Source organism: Eucalyptus grandis, chromosome 9 (assembly GCF_016545825.1).
Source record: "Eucalyptus grandis isolate ANBG69807.140 chromosome 9, ASM1654582v1, whole genome shotgun sequence".
Lineage (NCBI taxonomy): Eukaryota > Viridiplantae > Streptophyta > Magnoliopsida > Myrtales > Myrtaceae > Eucalyptus > Eucalyptus grandis.
The window spans coordinates 40,812,760-40,837,395 of record NC_052620.1 but is presented as its reverse complement, the minus strand read 5'-3'; the positions used below and the strand labels follow the sequence as shown (position 1 = coordinate 40,837,395).

General features: G+C 35.9%; 1 protein-coding gene across 1 annotated transcript; it reads left to right on the top strand.

The window, feature by feature from the left end:
- The first annotated feature begins 19,085 nt into the window (after window positions 1–19,085).
- LOC120288554 (jacalin-related lectin 16-like) lies at window positions 19,086–19,888 on the top strand. The gene is made up of 2 exons (XM_039302616.1): window positions 19,086–19,319; window positions 19,445–19,888. The coding sequence occupies exons 1-2, from the start codon at window positions 19,086–19,088 to the stop codon at window positions 19,886–19,888; spliced, it is 678 nt and encodes a 225-aa protein (XP_039158550.1).
- The last annotated feature ends 4,748 nt before the right edge of the window (window positions 19,889–24,636 follow it).

Here is a 24,636-nt window from a genome sequence, read left to right as displayed (position 1 = left end):
CAAGAAAAAATTTGTCTAGATTTGAATTCATCATGCTTCAATTATCTCAAAGGTTGATTCAATCTTTTATTTAGGATCCATGTGAGACCCAACAACAAGGTTGAGCTCTGCATGCTTTTAGTATGATTCTGTTCAAGATGCTCAAATTGTTTTTATATGTTCTATTATAACAATATTGACATTTAGTAGAAAACATGAGTGAATTTTAAATGTATAGGTAATTAATGGTAACCTAACCTCAATATAAAAAAGAAACATTGGATTATTTTATACATTCAACCCAAGAGAGAAAATATTGCAGACAAGTCATGTTTTCCTCTAGGGATCAAGAAAAATTTGTCTAGATCTGTATTCATCATGCTTCAATTATCTCAAAGGATTATTCAATCTTTTATTTAGGATCCATGTGAGACCCAACAACAAGGTTGAGCTCTGCATGCTTTTAGTATGATTCTGTTCAAGATGCTCAAATTGTTTTTATATGTTCTATTATAACAATATTCACATTTAGTTGAAAACATGAGTGAATTTTAAATGTATAGGTAATTAATGGTAACCTAACCTCAGAAACATTGTATTATTTTATACATTCAACCCAAGAGAGAAAATATTGCAAAGAAGTCATGTTTTCCTCTAGGGATCATGAAAAAATTTGTTTGGATCTGGATTCATCAAACTTCGGTTGTCTCAAAGGTTGATTCAATCTTTTATTTAGGATCCATGTGAGACCCAAAAATAAGGTTGAGCGTTGCATGCTTTTAGAATGATTCAATACGAGATGCTCAAATTGTTTTTTAATGTTCTATTATAACCATATTGACATTAGAAAACGTGAGTGAATTAAAAATGTAGAGACAATTAATGGTAACCTAACCTCAATATAAAAAGAAACATTGGATTATTTTATACATTCAACCCAAGAGAGAAAATATTGCAGACAAGTCATGTTTTCCTCTAGGGATCAAGAAAAAATTTGTCTAGATCTGAATTCATCATGCTTCAATTATCTCAAAGTTTGATTCAATCTTTTATTTAGGATCCATGTGAGACCCAACAACAAGGTTGAGCTGTGCATGCTTTTAGTATGATTCTGTTCAAGATGCTCAAATTGTTTTTATATGTTCTATTATAACAATATTGACATTTAGTAGAAAACATGAGTGAATTTTAAATGTATAGGTAATTAATGGTAACCTAACCACAGAAACATTGTATTATTTTATACATTCAACCCAAGAGAGAAAATATTGCAGACAAGTCATGTTTTCCTCTAGGGATCATGAAAAAATTTGTCTGGATCTCAATTCATCAAACTTCGGTTGTCTCAAAGGTTGATTCAATCTTTTATTTAGGATCCATGTGAGACCCAAAAATAAGGTTGAGCGTTGCATGCTTTTAGAATGATTCAGTACGAGATGCTCAAATTGTTTTTTAATGTTCTATTATAACCATATTGACATTAGAAAACGTGAGTGAATTAAAAATGTAGAGACAATTAATGGTAACCCAACCTTAATATAAAAACAAACTTTGGAATATTTTACTCGCTCAACCCGAGAGAAAAAATATCACAGACAAGTTGTGTATGCCTCTGCGAATCATAAAAAAAAATTGTCTAGATCTCGATTCATCGGACTTCAATTATCTCCAATATTGATTTAGTATTAGTCCTTTATTTAGGTCCCACATGAGACCCAACAGCCGAGTCGAGTTTTGCATGCTTTCAGTATGATTCAATTCAAGATGCCCATATTGTTTCTAAATGTTTTATTATAACCATATCAACATTTAGAAGAAAACATGAGCGAATTAAAAATATAGAGGCAATTAATGGTAACCGAACCTCAATACAAAAAGAAACATTATATTATTTTATACATTCAACCCAAGAGAGAAAATATTGCAGACAAGTCATGTTTTCCTCTAGGGATCATGACACAGTTTGTCTCGTATCTGGATTGATCAGACTTCAATTATCTCAATGGTTGATTCAATCTTTTATTTAAAATCCATCTGAGACCCAACAACGAGGTTGAGCTTTGCATGCTTTTAGTATGATTCACTACCAGATGTTCAAATTGTTTTTACATGTTTTATTATAACCATATTGACATTTAGTAGAAAACATGAGTGAATTTTAAATGTATAGGTAATTAATGGTAACCTAACCTCAATACAAAAAGAAAGATTGGATTATTTTATACATTCAACTCAAGAGAGAAAATATTGCAGACAAGTCATGTTTTCCTCTAAGGATCATGAAAAAATTTGTCTGGATCTGGATTGATCAAACTTCAATTATCTCATAGGTTGATTCAATCTTTTATTTAGGATCCATGTGAGACCCAACAACAAGGTTGAGCTTTGCATGCTTTTAGTATGATTCAGTACAAGATGCTCAAATTGTTTTTATATGTTCTATTATAACCATACTGACATTTAGTAGAAAACATGAGTGAATTTTAAATGTATAGGTAATTAATGGTAACCTAACCTCAATATAAAAAGAAACATTGGATTATTTTATACATTCAACCCAAGAGAGAAAATATTGCAGACAAGTCATGTTTTCCTCTAAGGATCATGAAAATATTTGTCTGGATCTAGATTCATCAGACTTCAATTATCTAAAAGGTTGATTCAATCTTGTATTTAAGATCCATGTGAGACCCAACAACGAGGATGAGCTTTGCATGCTTTTAGTATGATTCGATACGAGATGCTCAAATTGTTTTTATATGTTCTATTTTAACCATACTGACATTTAGTAGAAAACATGATTGAATTTCAAATGTATAAGTAATTAATGGTAACCTAACCTCAATACAAAAATAAACAGTGGATTATTTTATACATTCAACTCAAGAGAGAAAATATTGCAAACAAGTCATGTTCTCCTCTAGGGATCATCAAAAAATTTGTCTAGATCTGGATTCATCAAACTTCAATTATCTCAAAGGTTGATTCAATCTTTTATTTAGGATCCATGTGAGATCCAACAACAAGGTTGAGCTTTGGGACAAGGACCCCTGGAGTGCCAAAAGTTGGCACAAAGGGACACTTAAGTGCCAAAAGTTACGAAAGGTACACTTAAGTGCCAAAATCGGAGCAAAATGGATCACTTGAGTGCCAATCCGGCCAAAATCCGGCCAAAATGCCGACGTGGCATTTTTCCGGCAAACCGAACCCAAAACGACGCCGTTTTGCACGCTGACATGGCCAAATAATGCAAAAACGACGTCGTTTTTTGGCTCATGTGATAAAAAATAATATAAAAATTAAATAAATTAAATTTAAAAATAGATTTAGTTAAAATATTAAAAAATAATAACTTTAATAGTTAAAATATTAAAAATAATAATAAATTTAAAATTACATTTAGTTAAAATATTAAAAAAAAAAAATTAAAATTAAATTTAGTTAAAATATTAAAATTAATTTTAAATTTAAAAAAATAAAAAAAAAATTATCAAAAGTTTATAAATTAATAAAAGGGGGCGATGGCTGAGGCTACCCTCGGCATGCAAAACGGCGTCGTTTTGGGTTCACTTCGCCGGAAATTCGTCGGAAAAATGCCACGTCAGCCTTTTGGCTGGACTTTGTCCGGAGTGGCACTTAAGTGATCCGTTTTTCTTCGAATGTGACACTCAAGTGTACCTTTCGTAACTTTTGGCACTTAAGTGTCCCTTTGTGCCAACTTTTGGCACTTGAAGCGTTCTTATCCCGTTGAGCTTTGCATGCTTTTAGTATGATTCAGTACGACATGCTCAAATTGTTTTTATATGTTCTATTATAACCATACTTACATGTAGTAGAAAACCTGAGTGAATCTTAAATGTATAGGCTATTAATGTTAACCTAACCTCAATATAAGAAGAAACATTGGATTATTTTATACATTCAACCCAAGAGAGAAAATATTGCAGACAAGTCATGTTTTCCTATGGGGATCATGAAAATTTTTTTTGGATCTGGATTCGTCAGAATTCGATTATCTCAAAGGGTGATTCAATCTTTTATTTAGGATCCATGTGAGACCCAAAAGCAAGGTTGAGCGTTCCATTCTTTTAGTATGATTCAGTACGAGATGCTCAAATTGTTTTTAAATGTTCTATTATAACCATATTGACATTAGAACACATGAGTGACTTAAGCATGTAGAGGCAATTAATGGTAACCTAACCTTAACATAAAAAGAAACTTTGGATTACTTTACACACTCAACCGGAGAGAAAAAAATATTGCAGACAAGTCATGTATGGCTCTGCGAATCATGAAAAAAATTGTCTAGATCTGGATTCATCGGACTTCAACTATCTTCAATATTGATTTTGTTAGTCTTTTATTTAGGTCCCACATGAGACCCAACAGCCGAGTCGAGTTTTGCATGCTTTCAGTATGATTCGATTCAAGATGCCCATATTGTTTTTAAATGTTCTATTATAACCATATCGACATTTAGAATAAAACATGAGCGAATTTAAAATATAGAGGCAATTAAAGGTAACATAACCTCAATACAAAAAGAAACATTAGATTATTTTATACATTCAACCCAAGAGAGAAAATATTGCAGACAAGTCATGTTTTCGTCTAGGGATCATGAAACAGTTTGTCTGGATCTGGATTGATCAGACTTCAATTATCTCAAAGGTTGATTCAATCTTTTATTTAAAATCCATGTGAGACCTAACAACAAGGTTGAGCTTTGCATTCTTTTAGTATGATTCAATACGAGATGCTCAAATTGTTTTTATATGTTCTATTATAACCATACCGACATTTAGTAGAAAACATGAGTGAATTATAAATATATAGGTAATTAATGGTAAACTAACCTCAATACAAAAAGAAACATTGGATTATTTTATACATTCAACCCAAGAGAGAAAATATTGTAGACAAGTCATGTTTTCCTCTAGGGATCATGAAATAATTTGTCTAGCGCTGTATTCATCAGACTTCGATTATCTCAAAGGTTGATTCAATCTTGTATTTAGGATCCATATGAGACCCAAAAACAAGGTTGAGCATTGCATGCTTTTAGTATGATTCAGTATGACATGCTCAAATTGTTTTTAAAAATGTAGAGGCAATTAATGATAACCTAACCTTAATATAAAAAGAAACTTCGGATAATTGTACACGATCAACCCAAGAGAGAAAATATCCCCGACAAGTCGTGTTTTCCTCTGGGAATCATGAAAATATTTGTCTAGATCTAAATTCATCAGACTTCAATTATCTCCAACATTGATTATGTTATTCTTTTATTTCGCTCCCACATGAGACCCAATAGCCGGTTCGAGTTTTGCATGCTTTTAGTATGATTCAATTCGAGATGCACATATTATTTTTAAATGTTCTATTATAACCATATCGACAATTAGAAGAAAACATGAGTGAATTTCAAATATATAGGCAAGTAATTGTAACCTAACCTCAATACAAAAAGAAACATTAGATTATTTTATACATTCAACCCAAAGAAAAAAATATTGCAAACAAGTCATGTTTTTCTCTAGGGATCATGAAAAAGTTTGTTTGGATCTAGATTCATCAGACTTCAATTATCTCAAAGGTTGATTCAATATTTTATTTAGGATCCATGTGAGACCCAACAACGAGGTTGAGCTTTGCATGCTTTTAGTATGATTCAGTACGAGATGCCAAAATTGTTTTTATATGTTCTATTATAACCGTATTGACATTAGAAAATGTGAGTGAATTAACAATATAGAGGCAATTAATGGTAACCTAACATCAATATAGAAAGAAACTTTGGATTATTTTACATGCTCAACCCACGAGAGAAAATATCGCAGACAAGTCGTGTTTTCCTCGGGAAATCATGAAAAAATTTGTCTAGATCTTGATTCATCGGACTTCAATTATCCCAAATATTGATTATGTTAATCTTTTATTTAGGTCCCACATGAGACCCAACAGCCGGGTCGCGTTTTGCATGCTTTCTGTATGATTCAATTTGAGATGCCCATATTGTTTTAAATGTTCTATTATAACCATATTGACTTTTAGAAGAAAACATGAGTGAATTAAAAATATAGAGGCAATTAATGGTAACCTAACCTCAATACAAAAAGAAACAATAGATTATTTTATACATTCAATCCAAGAGAGAAAATATTGCAGACAAGTCATGTTTTCCACTAGGGATCATGAAAAAATTTGTCGGGATCTGGATTCATCAGACTTCGATTATCTCAAAGGTTAATTCAATCTTTTATTTAGGATCCATGTGAGACCCAACAACAAGGTTGAGCTTTGCATGCTTTTAGTATGATTCAGTACGAGATGCTTAAATTGTTTTTATATGTTCTATTATAACCATACTGACATTTAGTAGAAAACATGAGTGAATTTTAAATGTATAGGTAATTAATGGTAAACTAACCTCAATACAAAAAGAAACAATGGATTATTTTATACATTCAACGCAAGAGAGAAAATATTGCAGACAAGTCATATTTTCTTCTAGGGATCATGAAAAAATTTGTCAGGATCTCGATTTATCAGACTTCAATTATCTCAAAGGTTGATTCAATCTTTTATTTAGGATAATGACCCAACAACGAGGATGAGCTTTCCATGCTTTTAGTATGATTCGATACAAGATGCTCAAATTGTTTTTATATGTTCTATTATAACCATACTGACATTTAGTAGAAAACATGAGTGAATTTTAAATGTATTGGTAATTAATGGTAACCTAACCTCAATACAAAAAGAAACAGTGGATTATTTTATACATTCAACCCAAGAGAGAAAATATTGCAAACAAGTCATGTTTTCCTCTAGGGATCATGAAAAATTTGTCTGGATCTCGATTCATCAGACTTCAATCATCTCAAAGGTTGATTCAATCTTTTATTTGGAATCCATGTGCGACCCAACAACAAGGTTGAGCTTTGCATGCTTTTAGTATGATTTAGTACGAGATGCTCAAATATTTTTTATATGTTCTATTATAACCATTCTGACATTTAGTAGAAAACATGTGTGAAATTTAAATGTATATGTATTCAATGGTAACCTAACCTCAATACAAAAAGAAAAATTTGATTATTTTATACATAAAACCTAAGAGAGAAAATATTGCAGACAAGTCATGTTTTCCTCTAAGGATCATGAAAAAATTTGTCTAGATCTGGATTCATTAAACTTCAATTATCTAAAAGGTTGATTCAATATTTTATTTAGGATCCATGTTGGACCCAACAATGAGGTTGAGCTTTGCATGCTTTTAGTATGTTTCAGTACGAGAAGCTGAAATTGTTTTCATATGTTTTATTATTACCATACTGACATTTTGTAGAAAACATGAGTGAATTTTAAATTTATAGGTATTTAAAAGTAACCTAACCTCAATACAAAAAGAAACATTGGATTATTTTATACATTCAACCCAAGAGAAAAAATATTGCTGACAAGTCATGTTTTCTTCTAGGGGTCATGAAAAAATTTGTTTGGATCTCGATTTGTCAGACTTCAATTATCTCAAAGGTTGATTTAATCTTTTATTTAGGATCCATGTGAGACCCAACAACAAGGTTGAGCTTTGCATGCTTTTAATATGATTCAGTACGGAATGCTCAAATATTTTTAATATGTTCTATTATAACCATACTAACATTTAGTAGAAAACATGTGTGAAATTTAAATGTATATGTAATCAATGGTAACCTAACCTCAATACAAAAAGAAACATTTGATTATTTTATACATAAAATCTAAGAGAGAAAATATTGCAGACAAGTCATGTTTTCCTCTAAGGATCATGAAAAACTTTGTCTGGATCTGGATTCATTAGACTTCAATTATCTAAAAGGTTGATTCAATCTTTTATTTAGGATCCATGTGGGTCCCAACAACGAGGTTGAGCTTTGCATGCTTTTAGTATGTTTCAGTACGAGAAGCTAAAATTGTTTTCATATGTTCTATTATTACCATACTGACATTTTGTAGAAAACGTAAGTGAATTTTAAATGTATACGTAATTAATAGTAACCTAACCTCAATACAAAAAGAAACATTGGACTATTTTATGCATTCAACCGAAGAGAGAAAATATTGGAAACAAGTCATGTTTTCCTCTAGTGATCATGAAAATTTTTGTCTGGATCTGGATTCATCAGACTTCAATTATCTCAAAGGTTGATTCAATATTTTATTTGGGATCCATGTGAGACCCAACAACAAGGTTGAGCTTTGCATGCCTTTAGTATGATTCAAGATGCTCAAATTATGTTTATATGTTATATTATAACCATACTGGCATTTAGTAGAAAACATGAGTTAATTTGAAATGTATATGTTATTAATGGTAACCTAACCTCAATATAAGAAGGAAAATTGGATTATTTTATACATTCAACCCACGAGAGAAAATATTGCAGCAAGTCACGTTTTCCTCTAGGAATCATGAAAAAATTTGTCTGGATCTGGATTCATCAGACTTCGATTATCTCAAAGGTTGATTCAATCTTTTATTTAGGATCCATATGAGACCCAACAACAAGGTTGAGCGTTGCATGCTTTTAGTATGATCCAATACGAGATGCTCAAATTGTTTTTAAAAGTTCTATTATAACCGTATTGACATTTGAAAACGTCAGTGAATTAAAAATGTAGAGGCAATTAATGGTAACCTAACCTTAATATAAAAAGAAACTTTGGATTATTTTACACGCTCAACCCGAGAGAAAACATGTCGCAGACAAGTCGTGTATGCCTCTGCGAATCATGAAAAAAATTGTCTAGATCTAGATTCATCAGACTTCAATTATCTCCAATATTGATTTTGTTAGTCTTTTATTTAGGTCCCACATGAGACCCAACAGCCGGGTCGAGTTTTGCAGGCTTTCAGTATGATTCAATTCAAGATGCTCATATTGTTTTTAAATGTTCTATTATAACCATATCGACATTTAGAAGAAATCATGAGCGAATTTAAAATATAGAGGCAATTAATGGTAACCTAACCTCAATACAAAAAGAAACATTGGATTATTTTATACATTCAACCCAAGAGAGAAAATATTGCAAACAAGTCATGTTTTCCTCTAGGGATCCTGAAAAAAATTTGTCTAGATCTGGATTCATCAGACTTCAATTATCTCAAAGGTTGATTCAATCTTTTATTTCGGATGCATGTGAGACCTAACAGCAAGGTTGAGCTTTGCATGCTTTTAGTATGATTTAGTACGGGATGCTCAAATTGTTTTCATATGTTCTATTATAACCATATTGACATTTAGTAGAAAACATGAGTAAATTTTAAATGTTAACGCATATAATGGTAACCTAACTTCAATCCAAAAAGAAACATTGGATTATTTTATGCATTCAACCCTGAGAGAAAATATTGCAGACAAGTCACGTTTTCCTCTAGGGATCATGAAAAAATTTGTCTAGATCTGGATTCATCAAACTTCAATTATCTCAAATGTTGATTCAATCTTTTATTTATGATCCATGTGAGTCCCAACAACAAGGTTGAGCTTTGCATGCTTTTAGTATGATTCAATATGAGATGCTTAAATTGTTTTTAAATGTTCTATTATAACCGTATTGACATTAGAAAACGTGAGTAAATTAAAAATGTAGAGGCAATTAATTGTAACCTAACCTTAATATAAAAATAAACTTTGGATTATTTTACACGCTCAACCCAAGAGAGAAAATATCACAGACAAGTCGTGTTTTCTTCTGGGAATCATGAAAAAAAATTTCTAGATCTAGATTCATCGAACTTCAATTATCTCAAATATTGATTATGTTAATCTTTTATTTGGGTCCCACATGGGACCCAAGAGCCGAGTCGAGTTTTGCATGCTTTCAGTATAATTCAATTCAAGATGCCCATATTGTTTTTAAATGTTCTCTTGTAACCATACGGGCATTTAGAAGAAAACATGAGTGAATTTAAAATATAAAGGCAATTAACGGTAACCTAACCTCAATACAAAAAGAAACATTAGATTTTTATGCATTCAACCCAAGAGAGAAGATATTGCAGACAAGTCATGTTTTCCTCTAGGGATCATGAAAAAATTTGTCTGGATTTGGATTCATCAAACTTGAATTTTGATTCAATCTTTTATTTAGGATCCATGTGAGACCCAACAACAAGGTTGAGGTTTGCATGGTTTTAGTATGATTCAATATGAGATGCTAAAATTGTTTTTAAATGTTCTATTATAACCGTATTGACATTAGAAAACATGAGTGAATTAAAAATGTAGAGGCAATTAATGGTAACCTAACCTTAATATAAAAGGAAACTTTGGATTATTTTACACGCTCAACCCAAGAGAGAAAATATCGCAGACAAGTCATTTTTTCCTCTGGGAATCATAAAAAAATTATCTAGATCTAGATTCATCGAACTTCAATTATCTCAAATATTGATTATGTTTTAAATTAATTTAGTTTTATTCAATTTTTTTGAATGTTTTAAATAAATTTAGTTTTAAATTTAATTTAATTAATTTTTATATTAAATTTTTACCACTTCAGCACCAAAACAACGTCATTTTTACATTGTCTAGCCACGTCAATGTGCAAAACGACGTCGTTTTGCACTTATTTCGCCGAAAATTGCTATATCAGCATTTTGGCCGAATTTTGGCTGAATTGGCACTTAAGTAATCCATTTTGCTTCTATTTGGGTACTTAAATGTCACTTTCCTAACTTTTAATGCACTTGGGTTGTACTTCTTCCGGATACCATGAGTGAAGCCCAAACTAAACGTGCCCATGCCTCTAACTAAAGGTTGCATGACTCCTAAAGAAGACTTAAGCGGTGCAATATTTGGTGAAAAAACATGCTATGCTAAAGTAACGACTTAAACTAACCCTAATTAATCCAATTTTTATATTTTCTAATATCTAATATTAGATGCAGCCCTATCATGAAATGTCTCTACACATGAAATGGCACAATCCTAAAAGCGTCATTTTCTTTTATTAAATGTCATCTTTACCCCTTCTCTCTTTTTAAGATTTTTTTTTTTTGGGTGATTTTTCATTTCTATTCAAAATAACATATTCCAAGACCTATATTACACTAAAATAAACCGAATGCATCATGAATTCTACTATGACAATATGGAGCTAAGCTTGGATTTAAATTTTGCCAAAGATATGGTTTATCACTAAAATTATATTAAAAATAAGCAAACTAAAAAAAAAAAAAAAAACCGAGGCGAGTTAGGGCTTGTCTGACCCCACCACTCCGCCGACCCTCACCCGATCTGTCGGCATTCACATGGAATTGTGTTGCAGAGAATGCAAGAAGTAGATCAAGTAAATGTTAATTGAATACAAGAAGTTATGGCTTTCTTTTTCTTTTTGCTTATACATTATAATTTCTTCAGATTTGAGTTTAGAGTCCGGATCTTCTCTGCTGCAGTATATTTTCTGCAGAGTCACATTACTACATATGGTTCAATATGAAACTATCCTAGAATTTTAACATAAAGTTAACACGTACAGCAAAGTTCTCTCAATGTTGAAAACTCATGCATAAGATTGGACCGATTGGGGCACTGAAATCTTATATTCTGGTCTTGTGCTGTGTTAGTCTAACTTGGTTGACCAATGGGTTCTGTTTGTAGACATTATTACAATTCTACAGTGAAGAGCTTGTGATTAAAATGTCTACCTTTTAATTTTTGCAGATGAAGCTCGACTGCCCCAGTGAGTACTAGACTGCGAATTCCTGTAAGAGATGATTTTGGATCTATTGTTATTCATTCCCTAGCAACGAAAGAACTCATGGACCATTTAGTATTGAGAAAGGGAAGTACTTTTCATTTCCTTCAACAGGGCGAAAGATCGTCAGATTTCATGGAAGGTCTGAAACCATCTCGATTCGCTTGACATGCATTTGCTTGTCCTGCGTACTGTACAGGGGCCTGTGCTTTCAAGTGTACATCATTCATCCTTCGTAGGACATGCCACTGTATGTAATTGGTCATTGTCATATCCCTCGACATTCTTTGCCATATTGCCCCATAATTTGGGAGAAGTTGATTTGTTATGTAGAGCACCCCTCGGTTTGGTTTGTGATATCTTCAAGCCCTCGATAATTCCATTTATGTTCTTGAACACGACCTTATCTCCGTTTGGTATTTGGTCTTTTATTTATATATATCAAGTTCTACGCTTAAAGCAACCTACGTTGATAATTGCGTGCAAAAAAGTTGGGTGGAAATAACTGCAGATTTGGTTAGTCGATTTTTCATCTACAAGGCCGTAGATATATTGTTGAATGCATCAGGAGCAAGACCTGGCCATTGGGTCTCACGTGAGCTTTAAATAAAAGGTTCACATAATCAATAGTGGAGACAAATTAAGTCCAGTCGATCGGGATTTAGTCAAACATTTGCATGACCGCGGAGGAAAACGTGACTAGTTTGCTTTATTTTCTCTCTTGGGTTGGATGTGTATATTAATTTAATGATTTTTCTTGTAATCGGATTTTGTAACCCTTAATTGCCTCGACAAATCACTCATGTTTTTCGCTAAATGTTGGTGTGGTTTTAAGAAGACATTGAAAATCATCTGAGCATTGCATTAGGAAAATTACCAAAAAAAGTTATAAATCTAATGCAATTTTACCAATTTTAAACTTTTCTTTTTACCAATTGAGTTTTAAACCTTTTGTATTTGTATTGATTTAGTCCATCCGACTAATTTGGCTAGAATTCGCTGACATAGATGTCAGCCATCCTACGTGGCCCAGCTAACATGGAAATAGATAATTTTATATTAATATTTTAATATTTTTTTCAGATCATTTATTTATTAATTTTCCTTTTTATTCTTCTCATTCTCTTTCCATTTCTTTTCCTTGCCTTTTTCTCCTTAGCGACCAGCTAGAGGTGAGGGCCAAGGAGGTCGACCTTGTTGGCCTGGGCAAGCCTCGCCAGAGCTCCCTCGCCAAAAGTTATAAGGGTGTCATCACCCAGGCAACCCACTGAGCTGGCAAGGGTTGAGCTTCACTGGCCCTCACCTCTAGCCGATCATCGAGGTCTAGTGATCGGCTAGAGGAAGAAGAAGGGAAGGAAAGAAAAAGAAAAGAATAAATAAATGTTAGAATATTATTAAAAAATTTCTATGTCCATGCATGCTACATAACATAAGACTGTTAGTGTTCATGTCGGCAATTTCCAATTAAAATTGACACAAATACATAAGGTTTATGACTCAATTAATAAAAAAAAATAAGAACTTAATTTATATAATTACAATAGATTTATAACTATTTTTGTAATTTTTTTGCATTGCACACCGTATCCAAGACCATTTAGCTACCCTTAGTCCGTAAAGAACCCCGGTGTACTGAGGAAGAGAAGATTTTACAATAAGCCGCATTTAATTATACGCACAAGTTTCGAACAAAATAGATATAAACAAATAGAAAAACCAGAAGGAAATATTAAAGGGGTCGGCATGTCCACCAAACCCGGACGATGCGTTCTTCGGTCAACGGTCGATATAGTTTTGCAGTTCTGGTCTCGTTTCTAGTTTCAATGCCGTCAATTCACGTGCAAATATTCTGAATCTTAGGAGATGAAGAGATTTATGCTCCTGCCATTTAATCCGTTTTCTCTTAGAAATGTCAGTGGGAACCGATAAGATGTTGTCAGATAAATCCAAGTTGCAGATTCGACATTGCCTAAGACCAAACAGGAACAAGTCTCTAATTAATAAGTCAACCGACATTTTTGTTGAAAGAATTGCATCCCACCAATCACTGGTTTTCCCTGATAAATTATTGTGCGACAAGGAGACAATGCACTTTCAAGAAGAAGAAGACACGGTTCTCCATCAAAGTTTCTACCCCACGCATCTACAAGACAAAAACCATGTCGTCTAATTCTTCTCCTCATCAACAGAAACACGGACATATTCGTGAGTTTCAGAGGTGTGGCCCTTGAAGACACAAAAAGAAGAAGAAGAAGAAAGATCAACATACGTTGAAGAAGACACAAATTGCAAGAAGGTTATACTAATTGAGAAAGCCTTATTCTCTAAAATACACATACTCTTGTTATTGAGTGAGCAGTTCACTATTACCGAGAGTGACTAATTGATTGTAATCTTTGTTGAGAAGTGCACAGGTGTTACTTAGTACATGCCAGCATATGTAATTGATCATTGTCACATCGCTTGACGTTCTTTGCCATATTGCCCCATAATTTTGGAGAAGTAGATGTCGCATTTAGAGCACCTCTCGGTTTGGTTTGTAATATCCTTGAGCCCTAGCTACATCCACTTCGGTTCTTGAGCATCCCTTTATCTACGTGTGGCATCTAGTCTTTTATTTATTTATTTAATATCAGATTCTACGTTTAGAGTAGCCTTTTTTTCTTTTTTGCTATAATACGTTTAGAGTAGCCTATGTTAAGAATCGCGGGCGAAAAGCTTGGCCATGAATTTTCTATCTACAAGACTATGAATCCTTACTGATGAATACATGGGGAGCTAGATCTAACCGTTGGGTTTCACGTGAGCCCTAAATAAAACCTTCCCGTAATCAACGTTTGAGATAAATCAAGTCCCGTTGATCCGGACCTAGATAAATTTTTCTGTCACTCCGAGGGGAAACATGACTACTCTACATTATTTTATGTCTGGGGTTGGACGGGCATGATATCTAATGTTTCTTTTTGTATTCAGATTCTGCAACCCTTCATTGCATCTGTATTTAACTTTCACTCACGCGCCAGCGTGGTTATAATAGGACATTTTAAAAATGATTTGTGTGTCTCGCACTGTATTCCAAGTCCATCAGCTCCATAACTAATAGTGCGAATGGTAACGTTTTTATTTCCAGGAACACTGTTCGGAAACAATTTTTTTCATTGATATTTTCTGGACAAGTTTTTGAGCAAAAAAAAAAGTTTTTGGTAGTTGTACAAAATTTATATTCCCAAACTAGAAACATTTTGGTATGATCCTTAAAGTTTTTGACTTAGAATTTCTTCTAATTTATTTAATAATTTTATTACATTTTTCTCTTTTTTTCCTTTTTATTTTTTGTAATTTTCTTTTTATTCTTCTTTCTCTAACCGTCGCCAACCTTGGCCATGGCCAGCCAACTAGCAACCGGTTAGATGGGAGCGGGCATAGTTACCTACCTCGAGGGAGGCTTGCGGGCTGTTGGAAAGGTCCCTCGAGCCTCATCGTGGCTAGGTGAGGCTCAAGGCGACCTCCCGGCGACCTACTAGGGAAGAAGAGGAGGAAGAGAAAAGAAAAAAAATGAAAAAAAAAATTGGTCTTGATTCTTGAGCTGCTCTCACAAACAAATAAGCAAATTTTTTTTTGTATCTTGTTTATATTTAAAATCTATTTCCGGAAACAAATTTATTCTTGGGAATAAATATCTACACAAATGGATTTCTATTTAACTTCTATTTCGGGAAAAAATAAAATAAAAAATAAAAACAGGAACATTACCAAACTCGCCATAATTCTAGTTCATAAAAAATCCCAGCGAGCCGCATTTAATTGTACTCACAGATACAAACGAAAAGAACATCTAGAAAGACACATTAAAAGGCCTTGGAACGTCCACCGGACCGGGATGATGCGTTCTTGGAAGGCAACGGTGAACTGTCAACATCGTATTGCAGCTCTCGTTTCGGTGTTGTCAGTTTAGGTGCAAATATTTTGTGTGAGATTCTGCACGCTACGAAGTTGAACGTAGGCTCTTCGAAGAGAAAGAGATTCTCCTCCTGCCATTCAGTCAGTTTTCTTTAACAAATGTCGGGGGGAACTGATAAAATCTGTCACATAAATCTCTGATTATGTAAACTGACATTTTTGGTGAGAGAATTGCATCCCACCAATCATTGTTTTTCCCTGGTAAATTATTGTCCGACGAGGAGACATGCACGTTCAAGTATAAAAAGGCATGGTTTTCCTCTTAAAATGTCATTCAAACCAAATACACACAAGACCTCTCGATCTAAGTTTCTATACCACGTAACAACATGGCAAGAAACACTTCTTCTTCTACTACTGGTCCTCAATGGAACCACGACGTGTTCGTGAGTTTCGGAGAGGATGACAAGGGAGAGACCTTCGTAGTGAACCTCTTCAAGCGGCTGCATCAGGTGGGGATTGGCCACTTCGGAGAGGAAAACATAGAGGGCGCTGAGAAGATCGAGGACAACTGCCCCAATGCACTCCACGAGCCGACGTTCGCCTTTGCCCTCGTCGTGTTATCCAAGAACTATGTCGATTCCTACCCGTGCCGGTTACAGCTGGTCAAGATCCTCGACTGCAAAAGGGTCCACAACCTCGAGGTCATTCCCATCTTTTACATGGAAAGAGAAAAGGTTTTAAATTTGGCGCGTTGTGACGAATTAGAACCAGGTCACAGGAAGGCCCTAGAAGAGGCTGAGGAGATGCCGGGTTGCGACTTGAAAGCCGCCAATGGGTACGTACCTGTGATTCTTACTTAATGTCGAAGCTTGGTACCGTAGTCTGTGATGTTTCTTTAATTGATGTTATTTCTTTGGTGTGGCTACTTTTGTGGATGGAATTTTTGCACAATCGAAATTTTCTTAAGGGAACAGAACAAGTAGAAATCTCTTTGGACTTTCCAGAAAATTCTTATTGCCATTTTTTGAAAAATTATGTAAAACATAAATGTGACTTTACATGTTAATTTCAAGATTTTAGATGTAAAATAGGAATAATTTTAAAAAATCGTCTCAACTTTTCATTCCAACATCAGTTCTCATCCTAAGTTTTGAAAACCTACAATTTGCACTTCTTAACTGAATCCTCAAATTCATAATGAACTATATACCCTCGCTCTTTCTACGCCGTGGGCTCTCTCCACTCACTCTGACCGACACTGCACCACCAACCCCTACTGAATTCTCTGTGCATCTCTCTCCCTCTCTTATTATGCTCTCTTCGTCTCCCTCTTCTTGGCCACGGTCTGCGTCGAGCTCGACTTAGATTTGTAGACTCAGATTTGAATCGAATTCGACAGATCTAAGTTATGGCTCAGCTGGGGTGGTGGTTGGTGGTGGGGGCAACTGTACGGCTTGCGTTGGCGATGCCGGGAGGGGAGGAGCTGATAGTAATGGGTGGTGGATGGGTTAGGGTTTTAGGCAAGGGAATTTTCCGCTACAATTATTATTATTATTATTATTGCTTTCATGCCGTCTGGGGGCCAATTTTTGGAGTGTTATGCTTGATGACATTATAACATAGTAGAAATTAAAGTACTGACTAAGTAGTCTTTTCTTTTTTTTTTACTTAAAGTGCGTTTGATTCATGAAAACTCAAGACGTCAATGACATTTTTCGAAAACGATTAGTTATATAGGTTAGAAAAATTGGTCAATGAAAAATATTTTCATTTGACAAAAATTTGTGTCTAACCATTTTAGTTGACGGTGAAAATATTTTTTATTCATTTATTTTTTACGATAATACAAGTAATTATGTTTTCAAAAATATTTTCCTAATCTTAAGTTTTCTGCGAAATAAACATATCCTTAGTATTTACTATTTTTATTGCTTCTCTGAAAAATGTGTTGTTTCTTGGAGTGCAATATGCATGGTACGACGCACCCTCCTCTGCCGCACAGGATGGGGTCACTATCGAAAGTAGAGCGTTGTTAATCACCATTCCTTTGTTACACGTGCCAATGTCTATGACGATTTAGTCAAGCTCGATCTTTTTTCTATTCGTATTTCATATATACCCATGTAGAATTTTGCGTACAATGTTTGTCGTATGTTGTCTCTTGAGGTATATGTTTGTGTTCATTCTTTTTAATACATCTTGCTCGTAAAATTTTTGTACTAACACTTTTCGTCAACAGTGAACGGAATCTCATTGACAAAATAGTCGGGCGTCTTGTGAACCGGATTTATTCTAGATACAATGAGAAATTCACCTTCGGGCCTTTTGGAGGCGAACAAAATTCCCGGAAACCTTTTAAGACAAAGTTGATTGAGGAGATTTCTGAAAAGGGGATTAAAGTTGAGTACGGAGACTTCATTAAGTCCGTTAAATTTGAAGTCGACAAGAACACCGACATGATACCGAAACATGGTGAAAAACATGGGTACAGGACTTACGAGGTTGTGTCTAGACCCGTACATTTATCTCTTTTTCCGTTTCTACCTGAATGTCATAAATTCATCTTTCCAGCTTTATTGTAACATTAGCCGATCACTTAATCATGAACCTTGAGATTCTTATCGATTGCTTCGCAGGTGGACATGAGAATCTCATACCGGCGATACATGAGGATTGGTGTGATTGTTTGAAAACCAACTGGAAAAAATAGATGACTTCACCTTATTAAAATTAGGCAAACACAAAGCTAGCCACAAATAAGAAGTAAATTAACTTTTGATTTTACAAATTAAAGGTACTACCAAAGTTATTAAGAAACATAATTTACACAAATCTCATCATATATAATTTATCATATAGACCTGAATCTTATTTCAAAAGTGATTTATCAATTTATTTTGCTCATTGAATGATGCGACATATAGTCTTACTTGCGTCGAATGTGCCTTTTTATGGTCTGTTTACATGCCTTTTTATGGCCTGTTTGCAGGTTAAATTGGAAGACGATGAGAAAATAACCTCTTTTGCTGGATCCCAAAAAAGCAAGTGGAAAATACTTTCTAATAAGCTCCCTCACATTTCGAACCAACAAAAGAATATTGGGACCCATTGGTAGAGTGAAAGAAGAGGAAGAGGTGGAAGAGGAGAAAATAGAGGAAAAGGGGAAAAAGGATAAAAGTCAGGGCAGAAAGGAGGAAGATGAGGAAAGGCAGAAAAAGGAGGAAGCGGAGAAAAAGAAGACAAGGGAGAAAAGGGAGAAAAGGGAGAGAGAAGAGGAAGAGGGGTACTTTTCCGTACCATTAGATGCCGGGGAAGTTACCGAGTTTTACTGGAGAGAAGAAAGTGATTTTCTCGATTCTGTTGGAGCACTTATCCAGCTACACCCTAAGGGCTTCAATCCCTTCCCTTCTGTGGGGTTATTCGGGAGGAAATGCGATCGCGCGCCAATGTGGAAGCATGCCAACGTAAGGAAAATCGTTATTCACATCGGCCAAAAAGAAGAAGACAAACCTGATTCAAGCGCCGCCCAGAAGAAAAAAAAGGAACCATCGGCCAAAACTAAAGAAAATCGTCTAAGTGGAGGGCCATTCATCCGATCAATCGAGTTTACGTGCGAAGACGGGGGCAAGCCGGAGACACATGGTAGCGAGACAGGACTGGACACGAAGAACTTTCTAACTGTATGTCCCCATACATTTATATACGCTTTGTGAAATGCTTATGAAACTTGCGTTGTCTACGCTTAGCGGTAGACTTTCGTGAGACTTATTAAATAATGAGTTTGACGTTATGTTTACCATTGCAGATCGAATTAGATAATGGTGAGTACCTGACTTCCATATCCGGGTATTATACAGACCACATATCCGGGCGTTATAGAGACTTCGGCATTACATCTCTCACGTTTCGGACTAACAAACGAATGGCCATAACTATTGGTGAAGAAAAGGGAATCTACTTCTCATCTCCCGCAATGGCCGGCAAAATTACTGAATTTTACGGGTACATTGATGAACATCAAAATCTTTGTGGAATTGGAGCATATTTTGAACCGATCTCAGATCAACGGCAATTCGGAGCTTGGGACGATGGGAAATTCGACGGTGTGAGGGAAATTTACCTACCGGACAAACACACGATCCGTTCCTTTACTTTCGTGTATGACAACGGTAGGGGAGAAGATCGCAAAGTCACGCACCCCGCAGGATTCTCCCCCAAGAATACAGCTTTGAAGGCCACCATCCTCTAGAGTACAACTCTAAAGACTTCCCGGCCCTAGAATACAATCTCAAGGACTTCCAGCGTTATTTCGACAATGAAACTGACGATTCATTATATAACTGTTTCCTACTCTCATCCGGGGATGAAGGTCCGTCAGAAGAGGAAGCATACGTCTTTATCCGCTACAATCCTAACAAAGTACTAAGCTCGTCCTCCGACCATGAGGATAGTTTCAATACTTCATCCTCCTTCGGAAATTTTGACCAAGAAGAAAGCAATGGGGTAATCTCGGTAGAATCCAACTTTCTTGAAACAGAAAAATTCACCACTACAACGAATATGCAGTGGGAAAACCGGTGGCCTAACCGGGATACATCAAGCCCGTCTTGCACTCATAGGATCATGACCCTTGGAGAGATGTGGATACCTAATCTCCGTAAGTATAATGGCACAACTTGTCTCGTGGCTCATTTGCAATACCTCCATGCTGAAATAAGCCGGTACTATGGCCCGATGTCATTCACAACTCAGACCTTCCAAGAGAGTCTTACGGGGTCTGCATTACAATGGTTCATTACAACAGATATTTACCTCATGAGAGATTGGAATGAGCTGTCTTCTGCATTCCTGCTTCAGTATCAAAACCAGATTGGGACTGAAGTGCCTTGTCAGAACTTGGTTCACTTCAAAAGAAGACCAATGGAGGATTTCCGAGCATATGCAAGGAGGTGGGAGGCTTTTATGACGCAAACTTACCCTCAACTGGCCGAAGAAGAAATGATAAAGCTATTCATAGGGACTTTACCTCGTAAGCATCGTTGTTGGTTGCATGGGTTGCACTTCCATAGCTTCAATGAAGTGATCCTCTTATGCGAATACTTCGAGTCTACTGGAGGCGAGGAACTCAAAGGCACTTGATTTCAGAACCAACACTATCAAAGCACTCCCTTACAGGGGAGTTTTCATGGGTTTTACTTGTTTTTAGAATTTCATGTTTCTTATCTTGTCTAGTGTGCTACCGTTGTATTTTCCATTCCAAGTACTCTATTGTACAGTTCTAATATTTTGTTTTAAGAGCGTGAGGCAATACTTCAAACCAGCCCAGTGATGTTATACAACCATGAAAAGAAAATATCATCCAAGGAGAATACTGAGGGCTGGGCTTCCTCATGCCTTTTTCTTCCCTAAAGACGTATTTTGAAAATAAAGAATATTTCATCACCCAAAAGCTTTTGTCAAAACGAGATGATAAATTTAAGCACGTTTGTCTTTCTGACTCACTCACTTCATGTCTCAGAAGATCATTCCCTTCCCCTTTGACTTAGTGTGACAAGGGGCATTTGAAGCAAGCACATCAGGTGAACTCGCCAAATTCAAAGACACCCTGCTAAGAAAACAGGGACAAATAGAAAGAATCGTCCTACACCAAAAGAGGGTAAGTCTTATTCTCTTCATATAATTTGGAAATGATGTCCTCTCTCTTCTATTTACAGGAAACGGAAGATAAGACGTAATAGGTACATGCATACGGTTGAAAATCAAGCCGTCCCTAAGAGCTTTGTGCACTCCACCTCACTCCTGCCCAACTCCTTCACAAGCTAGAGCAATATCCTTTCCCCACAATGTGCCTGAGCAACTAGATGCTATGGTTTCATCAATAGGACTTCCAGCTTCGACAAACCCAGAAGCACAAGGAAGGGATCTTTTCTCTTTCTTTGAATTGGCTACTGTCAAAGGGGAAGAAATCCAGTCAGTTGAAGCGGTCTCTAGCCCCTATTCAAAATGAGGACCTAGAAATCTGACTTCCTATTCAGACACATGCTCTCGCAAGAAGTAATTGCCATCAGAGAATTGGAGACAGAAGAAGAAATTCCATAGAAGGAATGCGTTGAAGATGAATCAACGACCAACAATCATGCATACATGGTCACAAATGAGGAAGGCCAACTGAAGGAAACATTGAACTATGCCAAGATAAAAGGGCCATGATTGACATTCAAATATCTTTAAGAGCTAGCACAGACAAACTCTTGGGAAGGGTAATTTGGTATCATTTCCAATACTCCCACTATCTGAACCCACTTTTGACATATTTTCCCTATTTGACGGGGAGCATCACAACTCAAGAACCAAACTCAATGGTTAGGTTTGCCAAATCAATACTGGCCAAGCTAGTATACAGAAATGACCTGCATCGAATTCACTTGGCTTCGTGTAAAAGACATGTCATCTAGGAGCCGATTTAGAGAATGATTGACCTAACGAAGCAAGGAACATAGGACTTCGTGTCCCCCTCTCACTTCAAGTTCACGCAATCATCTGCAAACCAGTGAAGGGTAAAGTTGTATCGATTCCAGTTATTCGACTCTTGAAAGAGTTCATGACTAACACATTCCCTCTTGTTTGTTGCAGGATCACCTGACTGTCAAAAACAAGGATAATAAATCAATGAGAGGCATGACAAACTCTCCTAAACAAAATGGCGTCCTAAGTAATCGCCAAAGCAAATGACAGAAAATCTTCAAGCCTCAACTCACATCTGATTTTGGCCAGACTAATTGATCTACTTGTACATCTTCTCTTCTACAGGGGCAAAAGCAGAGACGCCGGATCAGATTCTCAATCCTTGGCTGATCATTCATGTGTCATATCCCTAATCAATAGGGACAACCATCGACACCCCTTTGTGAATAACCCTTTTGATGTTCAAAATTTAACAATACTATTCTGTTGACCCTTAAAGCTACCAAGAAGGTCTTTTTGAGCCAAAACCATTCATTTGTTCTAAGAGTACAAACTCCATCACATTTAAAATGCTACATGCCTTTTCCAAATGGATTTCGCATGATGATTTTGTCTGTCCAAATCACTGATTCCATTAAGGATTATTAGAATAGACAGCTAAATGAAGAATACAAGATTAATCGAGCAAGCTGGATGAGGCGCGTCAGAATAATGAAAGGCAAGCCATATCCTACACACAGTCCCCTATCTATACACTCGTAAGATGAGTGCAGAAGATTCCATGGCTGCAGGGTAAAGAGTTCTCTTGCAAATGGTACGATAACCAAAATAGTGAGATGCATTCCATCACTTACCCCATTGAGCCCTATACACTAGTGAGATTTATGTCCTACCCCCATCAAGAACAACCCCTACACCGGGGCAGATTAGAAGCGAAGCAGCATCACAAGGGGAGAAGAGAGATAGAAATTTTCTTGCTTGCACTTGCATCAATCTTCGAGTGTCTTTATTGCATATGAACACTCGCGTTAATTTAAGTGCCCTATAGTCATGAAGAGCAATTCTTTCTTTACGCATTTGTATCCATTGTACAATCCAAGTGAGTCTGTAATTTTACCCTCACATTGAGACAAAGCAGAAGTTATTGCCATAGCCTAGAGCATTGGTTGAAGATGAAGACTCAAGAGTCTAAATAATGGTGCTTCGATTGAACTTGCCTAGATTAGTTCCTCAAGCAACAAAAATGAAAAAACAGGGGCATAAAAAAGCAGTGTACCTTGTAAAAGCAAGGTCAATGCCCATAAAAGAAGAACTGGAATAAAAAATAGGGGCATGAAAAAGTAGTGTGCCTGGTAAAAGCAAGGCCAATGCCCCCTAGTAAAAAATGCAGCCAAGAAAAAGTTGTTGTTGTGGTCCATAGAACCTCCATCTGACAAGAAAGACTAGTGACAAATGCCAAGACAGTCACCAACTCTCACCCTCATACATGTGAGCCAAGTCTACGTCACATTCCCATTGTAAAAGTCTCTTCAGACTGGGGGCACTTCAATTAACGTAGGATTTCATATGTGCATAAGCATCGCTCGAAGAAGTACGAGCAAGATTACTCTATCTCTTTTCGCAGAAGCTTGACTTGTAAACCCAAAGATGATCATGCAACCTTTTCGTCCATCGGCTTCGACCTTGATGGTCCCATTTGATGAGCTGCTGACCAAGACTTCATCACAATTTCAACAAAGACCTCTCACATTGGTAAAGTCGTGCTGTTTGCGAGAATACTCAGACCCCTGTTGACATGATGACAGTGAGATAGTGTGGTCCTTATAAATCCTGCATTAATGGTTAGGATATCATTTTCCATGAGAGTGAGCGAAAAGTCCTCTCAAACTTAAAGTCCCTCATCTGGCATGCTCAAGACATCTATATTCCGAATAAAGGTTGTCTTTCAAAATCTTTCCCAGTGGAATTCGAATGATACAAAACTGACAAGATTGTCATGCATAAATCACATTTGAATTTATGAATTTACAGTATATACAATCATGTGTGCATATTGTGCAAATAGCAAACATGCTTTCAGAGATCAGAGATATTGCCAGGTAAGCATATCTCTATCCCAATTTATCTTAAAGTACCTATCACTATCCAGGTACTCTCTTATTGACACTCGACCTATTCGAGTCGTCTCTTGAGTTTGGGTGCTTGCAACTGTCTAAGTATCCCCTTGTCTGTAAGTACCCACCACTTGCTGAGTACTCCCTCTTATCGACACTCGCCCGTTCGAGTTATCCCTAGAGTATTGATATTTGTGACTGTCCAGGTATCCCCCTATTTTGAGTGTCTGCCGTTACTCAAGTGCTCTCTCTGTTGACACTCGACCTGTTCGAGTTGTCTTTAAAGTTTGGATGCTCGTGATTGTCCGAGTATCCTCTTGTCTTTGAGTACCAGCCACCGTTCAGATCTCCCTTTTCCTAACACTCAACTTGTTCGAGTTGTCCCCAGAGTATTGATACTTGTGACTGACCAAGTATC

Coding starts and splice junctions, on each gene's coding strand:
- LOC120288554 (XM_039302616.1), top strand. CDS start 19,086: ATGTGGAAGCATGCCAACGTAAGGAAAATCGTTATTCACATCGGCCAA. Junction 19,320..19,444: donor ACACGAAGAACTTTCTAACT/GTATGTCCCCAT, acceptor TTACCATTGCAG/ATCGAATTAGATAATGGTGA.